This window comes from Triticum dicoccoides, chromosome 4B (assembly GCF_002162155.2).
Source record: "Triticum dicoccoides isolate Atlit2015 ecotype Zavitan chromosome 4B, WEW_v2.0, whole genome shotgun sequence".
NCBI classification, from domain to species: Eukaryota; Viridiplantae; Streptophyta; class Magnoliopsida; order Poales; family Poaceae; genus Triticum; species Triticum dicoccoides.
This window is the reverse complement of record NC_041387.1, coordinates 661,933,440-661,944,580: the sequence shown is the minus strand read 5'-3', so window position 1 is coordinate 661,944,580 and position 11,141 is coordinate 661,933,440. Positions and strand designations below refer to the sequence as shown.

The window sequence follows — 11,141 nt, the reverse complement described above, 5'->3', positions numbered from 1 at the left end:
TGGGTGTAATTGAATGCCAAGGGAAAACCCAAATCAACGGTACGTAAACTCTTTTGAGATGAAAGGGGGAAATTTGATTTCGTTTTTCATCTGTGCAAAGGGAGGCCAGTCTAAATCTAAATCCCTGTGAATTTTCGAAATCAGATCCAATCAAGGGGATGCAGTGGATATAAGATGAAAAGGCTTAATTAACTCTGCATATCATGGAAAGAAGAACAAATCGTCATCCACACAAATTTATTACCCCTTTTGTTTTGACACTTGCCAAATCTAACCTGCTTTGTTTTGATTGATCTTGCAGTAATAACCCTTCCATATAGGTGCCCAGTGATTTACGCTTTTTTTTTTTGAAAAATTCCTACTGCTGCCTACCTAATAATTATCTGCCCAACTCAGCACAGCAAGCAGCCGACTTTGACTTCAACGGCACAAGACACCGACGCTGACCACATAGCTCTCGACTTTGACAGTTGACTTGACTCAGAAAACTTTTACTAAAAAATATCTCCCTATGATTGGATGACCATGACGAACAGCAAGGGCCCTACAGACGGAGATGGAATGGAACCAACCATTCAGGTTGGCAAACAGGTTCAGAAGATGGATGAAATGGAACGGAGCCAACCATTTAGGCCAGATCCAAGCATACCATATGATTTTATTCTTCAGGAGTAACATACATATGTTACACGTTTTGTTTCAAGGTCTCGTGCACAGCCCTTTATTTTACTTTTATACGACGGCTACAATTGGTACTGTCAGGGACACTCACTGATTGCTCGTTTCATGGAGCACGCACGTGTTTACACAGCAGAGGAAAAAGAGGGATGCTGCTAATAGTAATTAGAAGAGAACTAGAGCCAAACTATTTCCAGTTAAGAGCTGCTTGCTACCGACACGTCGATCCGAGCACAGCAGCGCTTCGGAGATGCGTAGAGTCTAGTTTCATTTCATCAGTAGGTGTTCCCGGCTCCATGGCGAGCCGGTCGCACCCCCGGCGCTTCCGGTGTGAGGCGTTCTGCAATTTACGGCGAATAATTCGTTAGGCTCTTCCAATCTAATCCAAGCGAATTTGTTTGCGCACTACTGTAAGGTGAATGAAAGGAAAATGAAAATTAGAAAGTTGTGGCACAAAAGTCTGGACGATCTAGGCTAACCTCTTATTGCTCAGTGTACTGTTCCAGGTACTCTTTAATCATCAGCCTTTCCTCTTTTGTTAGATCGGGGTCTGGCCCAGTCAATCGCTCCCTCATCGCCTTCTCTTCATCGCTCGTGCCGTCCCTGGCAACCTGCAGACAAGATTTGTAAGCTATATATGCTGGGATATGCAAGACGTCTGTCTGCAGGTTACTTTCAGGGAAATTTATCAATCTCACTTGGATGTAGTTATTCACATGGCCGTCCGCATTGGGTTTGGTCTTCATCTCATGCTCATTGCACACCCAATTGCCATCCACTACATATTTGTACTCATACCGTCCTTCCTTCAGGAAACACAAACACCAAAGGTGTGTAAGATACAGGTGAGTGTGAAGTTACGCACAATTAGGTCGAGATCCTCTGCAGTACTGCAGATGACATGTGGGGTCGGGTCCACACGGCAGCGACCGTACTGCACGGTGCGTTACTAAAGAGGATCCCAACAAGATAGTGACATAATGACTGCCACCGGTATACTTGGATTGATAAGATGACCAAAACTATGCTTCTAATTAATGCTCTCTGGTGGCAAACTATCAGCATATTCAGAAGTCAGAACCTTTGAATTCTATGAACGCTGTTGAAATGTAGGATTTATGAAGGATTAGGCTTGATATCACACGCTGATGGTATACAGATGTAACATACAAGGCATGTGAGGAATATAACAAATTAACAATGAACAACGAAAAATAAAGGCGGCCTTGCTCTCAGTATGATAGTTGTTAGGTTGATACTCACAGGTAACTCTCTCTCAAGAAACCATGCTTTTTTCTCCTCATCATATGCCAGGGGAATTTTCTGCATTAATACAAGAAATATAAGATATAGAAAGAAATCAGTTAAGAGTTCTCCTATGTAACATGGATTTAATACAAACATTCCATACTAGAAAGCAGCTGGGCAGAATCTAACTGAAATTCTTCAACACAAGAAATGTACTACGTCTAGATACATCCATTTCTGCGACAAGTAATTCCGAACGGAGGGAGTATATGACATAATTGAAGAACAAACATACCTGTCCCCACCCAATGTCAAGCCCAGAAATTTCAACAGAAGAACAACTGCCATTTTTCCACTTCAAAGTGATGCAGTTTTTTGACAAGCCCGTGAGCTAAAGAATAAGACAGTCATGACTTATTAGCAAGACGAGATGCATGACACACAACTATATCGGAAATCTACTTTATCTTCTCCATCATAACTGCAAAGTGGGAATACAAAGTAGATCTTACTTACAATGTCAGCTGTTGCCAATTTGATGGCTTCCAACTTCGGAAAGCTAGGCCTTTTACTCTACAACATAAAGAATGGATTCAAATTCTGTACAAAAAACATGCAAGATAACTAGCCATGTGGTAAAAATTAACTTAGAATACAGTGAAGAGAGATTAGCAAACAAGCATCTGGTTGGTATGTATTGGCATCAACAGTGCTCACATATTAACTTACAAAAGAGGTTTTCAACCTCCTAATACTACCTGTAGTAGTTGATGTCCTTCGTTAAGATTGTAACCAAGAATCCAGAACATATATGCCAGCTGAAATTTTGCAAAATATTCTCAGAATTAGAGAACTGTCAGGGCACCAGATCATGGATAACATCAAATCATAGTGGAAAGTTACCAAAGCACTCTGCAAACTGTATATTTTACTGACTCCAAATAAGATGATTATGTTATTGGTGGATGGTACTACAAATATTTGGTACTACAAGGAAATGCTTGCATATATGCAGGTCGTTATGTTGCTTTATTTTCTGTGGGTGGTGGCTGGGGGATAAAATTAGCAGAAACGAGAAGAGTCACGACCATGTAACCCAATTGGCACATCCGAACATATTTGAGAAACGATAAGAGAAAGACTGTAAACCTACTGCCACAGCAGGAGCTCTTCCAAGTCCAGCAGTACAATGTATATATGTTACTCCACCATTGTGGCTGGCAAGCTTGTACAATTTGCTAATCACAGCAGGAAGCCTCAGTCGCAAATCGAAAGCATCAAAATCCCTGGTGTAATTAAATATTAAATTAATTTAATACTTTGGATATGCGCAACACAGACAATGAAAAGAACACACTGGATGCAAGGAAGAACTACATTGCTATATACATACTGCTTGGTGCAAATACAAATCATCTACATGTTCTCCCGACTGTACTGAAAAACGACTGTACTGAAATATAATATCATGCATGTACAAGGTCAACAGGACCAGAGAGAATAGAGACAATAAGTTGCTAACTATATCGTAATCTCTTTGAAACTAGAGGACAGCTGAATTTGATCAATTCCAAAGCCAGATGAACAATGGCATATTCTCCAATTTAACTACGTCACCTCGGAACAAAGAATTGCATAACTCCATTTGGCATAGGTTATGCCAAATTCTTAAGTCCAGTTTAAAATGGACTCATGAAGATTAGAACTTTTAATACCTAACTTCTTCACGACAGTGCTCAATGTCTTTGCATTCTAGACAATAGTCTTGAATGGCACCGATGTCAACTCCAAAATATCTAAATAAAGTGGTGAAGGATGAAACACATTTATTCATAGTAAGAAAGCATTGCATAGCAGTGGAAGTAACAAATAACTACGGAGTATGTCGCTAGGATAAAAACTAGATCATGTTAAAAGATGTTTACACACTGCACAGATAAAATGTCTGCAAACAAAAATGCATGAGTGGATAGAAAGCTAAGCCGAATTCGACAATGTTTCAACATGAGCATTACGATCTTACAGATATGCAAGTTTGGATCTAGCTTAATAAGCAGTAGTAAATATATTTCTTCATTTCTACCAGAAAGATGAAAATACGCTTGAATGAAAAGGATACTCAAGGTCTGGATCTTGCTGCAAGCAGAATACAGTTTTTACACCAATCTCCCGAAGCTTATCAACATCACTTGGGCTCTGCACATGAAACCAGATAATTAGATGGAGTCACAGCTGTAAAGTTTCTATCTGAATGGTTGAGATGAGAACCTGTAAGCAGGAGCCTACAATCAAGTCTGGGCATATAAAATTGTAATTCATTCCAAGCTCATGCCTGTACGTCAACACTAGAAATGTTTTTTTTTGAATAAAAGGAAATATTTTAGGAATAGTGTAGTAAACAGAACTTAATGAGAAAGGAGCATAAGTTATTGCAGAAATTCGTGCTTAATTGGTGATTTGAAGATAAGCAAATTTTGACTAATCAGTATCAAAGATTTCTACATGATAAGATTCTGTACAATGTAATGAACAAAGTTAAACAGAACAACATGATAGCAGCGAACGAGGAAACTTTGAGTCGAGGAACGATACTACATATAGCATTATGGACAAGGCCAGCTGTTGAAACACTCAGTCTCCAAGAAGGGGAGGTTAGATATGCCAAAAAAAGTCAGATGAATGAGCTGTCGCTAAAGCCTAAAAGTCTACTGTACAAAGTTTAATGGAGAAGAACACCATAAAACGATCACACCAGGATAGAGTTTAGTTTTGACTATTTAGTGCTCCCTCCGTTCCAAAATAGATGACTCAACTTTGTACTAACTAACGGAGGGAGTATAAGATATTGCAGGAATCCGCGCTTAATTGGTGATCTAAAGTAAGCAAATATTGACTAATTAGTATCAGAGCTTTCTATATGGTAAGATTCTGTACAACGTAATGAACAGAATTAAACAGAACAGCATGATAGCAGCAAACGAGGAAATTTTGAGTCGAGGAACAATACTAGATATTATAGCATAATGGACAAGGCCAGCTGTTGAAACACTCTTTTTTTTAGAAAAGGAGGATTACCCCGGGCCTCTGATGTTGAAGCACTCATGGTCTCGAAGAAGGGAAGGTTAGACATGCTAAAAAGTCAGATGAATGAGCTGTCGCTAAAGCCTAAAAGTCTATAAAGGCTAGTAATGGAGAAGAAGGTGATAAAATGCCCATACTAGGATAGAGAATAATAGTTTGTGCTGAATGGTTCCAATCAGGTAATATAATATAGCTATATGAATGGGGCGTTTTCTCATTTTTCCAGCTACAAGGGATTCATTAAGTCAAGCAAGTAGCCAGTCCACCTCACCCCAGCATGACTGAAATGCAACTAGTACCATTGTCTAACCTTGCCACTGATATTGAATCAGACAGACAAGTACAAGGAAAAAACTGTGAATCGGTCATGGAAGTTGAATTTTTCTCTTCACGTACCTGCTCCCATGGCCTGTGTCATGTTGGTGCTATACGTATCGGACTTGTCGGCGCCGGGCTCCAACGCGCTGTTCTCCGCGCTGGAAGTGGATGTCCCGGACGCCTGAAATCGCAAGCCCACAAGCGTTAAGACGGTTAGTTGATTCTGTAGCCCCTCGCCCTGAAACAGAAGTGAAGTCGCAGAGGATGCTGAAATGCTTACAGTTTTGACGGTGTTGGAGCGGCGACTCCCTCCGCGAACCATGGCCTGGGCGGACCAAAAGCAGCGGGTCAGATTCGAGGCTCGATTCCGTGGCCGGCGAAATGGAAATGGAAATGGAAATGGAAATCGAAATCGAAATAAATGGATGCATGGAATCGGCGGGGGTGACTCACGAGGTTGAGCGGCGAGGGCCGCCTCATCGATCTGGATCCCGCTAAGATCGGAGGCTCCCTGGGGGCGGCAAAAATCAGCCAAGCTGCGGGGGCGAGAGGCAGCGAAACATGATTCCGGGGAGAAATCGAAAGGGCCGGGCCGCGCCTGACTTACTTGAGCAGGTGCTGGAGGCAGTTCATGGCGGCGGAGACGGCGACGGCGACGGCGAGGCGGACAGGGGAGGAGAAATATCTCCCGGCGGAGGAGGGGGAAGAAGGGGACGGGAGGAGCACGGGCGCTTGCTCTGCTCGCTGGCCTCGCCTGCGTGGACGCGGCGTATCGACCCTCCTGACAGTCTGTGTGGTGTGCGGGCGGAGTGCGCGCGGGGTTTATAGGCTTGGTCCACGGAGACTCTGCGGGATGAGGATAGAGAGAGACAGGGACCACGGTGGCCTGTGGCTAAATCGGGCGGGGCGGGGCCCACTTTTAGTCTCATTTGACCCGTTCCTCGCCGTCGCGACCGGACGTCGTCGTCGGGGCGTACGGCGCCACCGGACGACGGGACAGCTGCCAGGCTGGGGGCGCCTGGGGTCATGCATTCCCCGGCTATCTTCTTCTTTTATTTTCCGGATTTGCTAATTATACTATTAATTCACATCCATAGGTGAGAATTGTTGTTAATTAACAAAAGTCTCGTTTATTTCCTACATCATTTCTGGTTAACCAAATAATTAAAAAAATCTACGTGGATATATAGTGTAGAATCAAATGGTGTAAGACTTGTATCTGACTTGGTTAATTCTCGTCTCCAGCCATATCCTTTATTTACTACTCCCTCCGTCCCATAATATAAAAGCGCTTTTTACACTGGCCTGCTTTTTATATTTTCCATGAGTCCCGAAGGTTTATCGTGCCTTTGCCTTGTACTACCAGATATATCGAACTCATGACTTCATAGTAACTACTACTCTCTCTGTAAACTAATATAAGAGCGTTTAGAATACTAAAGTAGTGATCTAAACGCTTTTATATTAGTTTACAGAGGGAGTATTAGAAATTGCAATGCTTTTTCAACAGCATGCTAACGAACATCTCCCAGATTTGGAGCAAGTCTGATTTCGTTTGTTCACATCAAAGGAGATGCCATGACACATAGCACCAACTAAATACATGCGCAAGTCAATGAGCTGAAAAAATAAGTCTCTATGAATGTATAATTTACCTTTTACCATCAGGTTGAGCTCATTGGTGAACTGTTAGGTACATACACTTGCAACCAACACGTTCAAGGTTTAAAACCCAGTAAATGCAATATATTATTGTGGCTTGACCTCGTTTCCGCTGCCAAGTCATAAACTAACTAGCTGGTGTGTGCAGTTCTACATGGTATCGGAGCTAAGAGGTGTTGAGTTAAAAATCCGGCTGAGGCAGTTAAATTGTAATCCACTTTCGGTCCACATTTAAGGCTGAAGGGGCCTTTTGGATGGACTGGCTGGTGTGTTTAGTTCTACAATTCCAATTGATCATGTGTTGCTCCTTTGTTTTGTCAGGACGATATTTCAATTTTTTCTCATCGCTTGATCTAGGTTGCCACATATGGCTTTGCACTGCCCAGATCCATTATATATCCCTTCGAATAGCTCTTTTTTGCAAAGAAAAAGAAGAAATCCAAACTTATTACAAAAGTTCACCAGAAATACAAAAGCACCTTCAAAATAATAAGAATTACACCAAGGTCTCTAGACCACTAAATGACCACTAGCACCGTCACAATGACTCACTGTTGTCGCCCGCTTACTAGAGCCAGCTTATCCCCAAAAAAGTAAAAAAAAAAGTCCCATAACCGACGTGGCACTAACAAATCTATACCTAATACTCCCTCCGTTTCTTTATATAAGGTGTATTTGTTTTTTGATAAAATTTCATAATGTAAGACACATTTGTTCTAATTTCTCGTAATTCCAATCTTGGCCCTCCAGAAAAAGGAAAGTATTTCTCACCTGATTGCATGTATCTCTCCTTGTAGAGAAAGAAAATGAAACTATTTCTCTCCCGATTGTGTGTATCTCTTTCTTTCCTGGCCTAAATGATTTAGTTACCGCTAATCTACAAATTAGAAAAGGATAATTTTGTCCTATCTAGTGGATAATTATGTGCCTTGGTCACCATGCTAAAAATAATACAACTTAGATAAAGGAATTGAGAGAGTAATAAAGAGATGATTGTTTCCGCTCGTCCGTCGTTTTTTTCTACAGAAAATTCCCTGATGTTTAAGTAAGTCTTTCGCTTTTGCAAAGAACCCCTGCTTTTTCGGTAAACAACCCATAATCCAGATCTAAGTGAGGTCATGAAAACGTTTTGCTTTTGTAGAGAATCTTCTGTTGTTTCTGATAATCAACCCGTAATCTATATCAAATGCTTTAAAAAATATCAATATCTTTTAAATCGGAACTTTAATTTTAACATGTTACATATGGAATTTGATTGAAAAAATGTATAAATCTAAATATGATGTCATTTTACCTTTTAACATTTTAAAAATGCTATTTAGGATGCAATCTTAAATAATAGCACACGGTCCCTTTTTTTTCATGCCATTGCCGATTCAGATTGAGAATGAACCGTGCATCCACGCATCAGCAAAACCTCGCAAGGAAAAATAGCGCATGGACGCTTGTGATTGTGTGAGCATTGAGACCACCGTCGATAAGGGTAAGAAGGAGGATAAGCAGCATCAAAGATGGGATGTCATGTTTAAACAAAGGATGTGTACCTATTGGGTCTTGAGTGATGATTATTACTGGGTTAGGAGGTGTGGTATTTTTTTTTCCTTTTGCAACTTACGGTCTCTTTTTTTTCTTTTTTTTGAGGGAAGGCTATCATGGCTAGCTTTATTAAAACTTAAATAATGTTTATATCGTCTACGAGCTTACTGACAATAAAGTCAGGGGGCTCGTCCAACCAACTAAATGAAGTCTTATTACAGTAACTGAAATGAGCTAGCACATGAGCCGCTTGATTACAGGATCTATAACAATGCTTATAAAGGACCTTCCCAATTGAAATACTAGTGTCCACACATTCTGCGAATATAGCCACCGCCGAGTCCCACCATATTGTTTGTCCATCACAATAATTGATTACTTGCAAAGAATCTGATTCAGCTTCTACCCGGTTACACCCAAAGGAGTTAGCAAAAATCAGCCCGTCTCGCATGGCCAACCCTTCTGTTGTTATTGCATCCACCGCGATAGGTATAAACTTGCATTGGGCTCCCAAAAAATTACCTTTGTCTTCACGCAGGATAGCCGCCGTAGCACCTACCCCTTCGTCTGAATAGTACGTCGCATCAACATTTAACTTAATGAACTGAGGGTCCGGCTTACACCACTTTGCTTCAGGGGAATTTCTCACCAACGATGTAGCCCTATGATGGTTGCTTGAGATTGATAACACAGAGAGTGCCCACCTCCAAGGGGGAGGAATAGATTCACTGTGCGTCACTTTTCTACGGATCCACCAAAGGTACCATCCCCCAACAGCTATTACTTGTTTGAAGTTAAGTATTGGGTGCATCTCAAGCTGCTGGTCCGGCAATGATAAGATAAATTCCAAGATCGCAGACCCCGATCTATCAACCTGGATCGCTTGGTCGATGATATTTGTGATGCCGAGCTTCGTCCACAAGTGTCATGCATTCGTGCACAAAAACAATAAATGACGGATATCCTCGGCCCCTTGATGACAGATAGGACAAGCACCATTGGAACCAATGTGCCTGTTAGTAAGTATAGCTCTTAGTGGGATAACTCCTCGCAGTGCTCGCCAACAAAAAATCTGTACTTTACGTGGAATTTGAAGTTTCCAGAGATTATTCCACACCGCCCGGGGGGTAGAGCCACCAGGGTGTCCCATCGTATTTGCATGCGCCCGAAAACTATGCATCCACTGCATATGATATGCACTTTTTACTGAGAAAATACCTGTCCTATTCGGGTGCCATGTCACAAAGTCATCAAAACCATGCAAGTGTAGTGGAATCTGAATAATTCTGCGGGCATCCACTGGATTGAATAAACTTGTTATTAGCACCTCATCCCACGTACTATTAGCCGTATCGATTAATTCACAAACTTTGGTTAGGATCGTTTACCCCCTTGGTGATATCACCATTCTATCCGGACTAGAGGGAATCCATGGATCCGTCCATATATTAACATGTTCACCAGTCCCAATCCTCCAAATGTATCCTTTCTTGAAAGTTTCCAACCCCTTCAAGATACTTTGCCATGTGAAAGACGACCCATTTTTTGGTGTAGCATCAATAAGGGAACTATTTGGGTAATATTTTGCCTTGAGAACTCTCGCAGCCAAAGAATGCGGGTCATTGATCAACCTCCAACATTGCTTGGACAACATTGCCAAGTTAAAAGAGTAGAGGTCACGGAACCCCATGCCTCCTTCACTCTTAGGGATACACAACTTCCACCATGCCATCCAGTGCATTTTTTTGGTCTCCTTATCATCACCCCACCAGAATTGTGCAACAGCATCTGTGATCTCTTTACAAATTCCCTTCGGTAAGCTGAAAACAGACATAGCAAAAACAGGAATAGCTTGGGCCACAACTTTTAATAAGATCTCCTTCCCTCCTGTAGATAATATTTTTTCCATCCATCCCAATAATCTGATTTTAATTTTCTCTACAAAATGTCTGAAGCAGTCACTTCTATCAGCTCCCACTAGAGCTGGGAGGCCTAGGTATTTATCAGATAATGCTTCTGTATCAATGTGCAAAATTTCACAAATCTCTGCTTTTGACACTACACTTGTATCTAGACTCAAGAAAATACTTGACTTAGCCAAACTCACCATTTGTCCTGAACTCTGGCAATAGGTATCTAGCGTCTGCTATAAGGAAATTGCATTTAACACATCTGCTTTCATGAGAATTAGAGAATCATCAGCAAAAAAAGGTGTGAAACTGACGGTGCATTTTTACACACTCTAATCCCATCCATGCCACCAACTTCTTCTTCATACTGCAGCATACTAGAAAGTCCTTCTGCACAAATAAGGAACAAATATGGGGAGAGAGAGTCCCCCTGTCTAATACCCCTCGTCGGAGTGAAATTTTTTTGTTTCATGAGAATTAAATCTAACCTTGTATCTCACAGAGCTAACACAAGACATAAGTATATACAAATAGGTATCTAGCCGGCTGACACTTAAGTACCACTACTTTAAAATACCCGAACTACAATCCATATACTTGCGCAGGGGGTTCACTTTGGTCCGTATATACAAATTGAGCTACGTATTTGCTGACTTGGCCGAGTCAGCCGTTGCCAGCTATGCTTTGACCGCCACATGTGCAGCACCT

General features: G+C 41.5%; 1 protein-coding gene across 1 annotated transcript; it reads right to left on the bottom strand.

Annotated features, from left to right (window-relative positions):
* Positions 1-605: 605 nt before the first annotated feature.
* On the bottom strand, positions 606-6,105 carry LOC119292139 (phosphoglucan phosphatase DSP4, amyloplastic-like). The gene is made up of 15 exons (XM_037570969.1): positions 5,933-6,105; positions 5,779-5,836; positions 5,606-5,650; positions 5,404-5,506; positions 4,195-4,271; positions 4,046-4,122; positions 3,642-3,722; positions 3,080-3,212; positions 2,685-2,744; positions 2,443-2,499; positions 2,222-2,317; positions 1,942-2,001; positions 1,377-1,484; positions 1,158-1,289; positions 606-1,018 (listed from the first exon to the last, which is right to left on the bottom strand). The coding sequence occupies exons 1-14, from the start codon at positions 5,956-5,958 to the stop codon at positions 1,161-1,163; spliced, it is 1,110 nt and encodes a 369-aa protein (XP_037426866.1). The 5' UTR covers positions 5,959-6,105; the 3' UTR covers positions 606-1,018; positions 1,158-1,160.
* Positions 6,106-11,141: the final 5,036 nt, after the last annotated feature.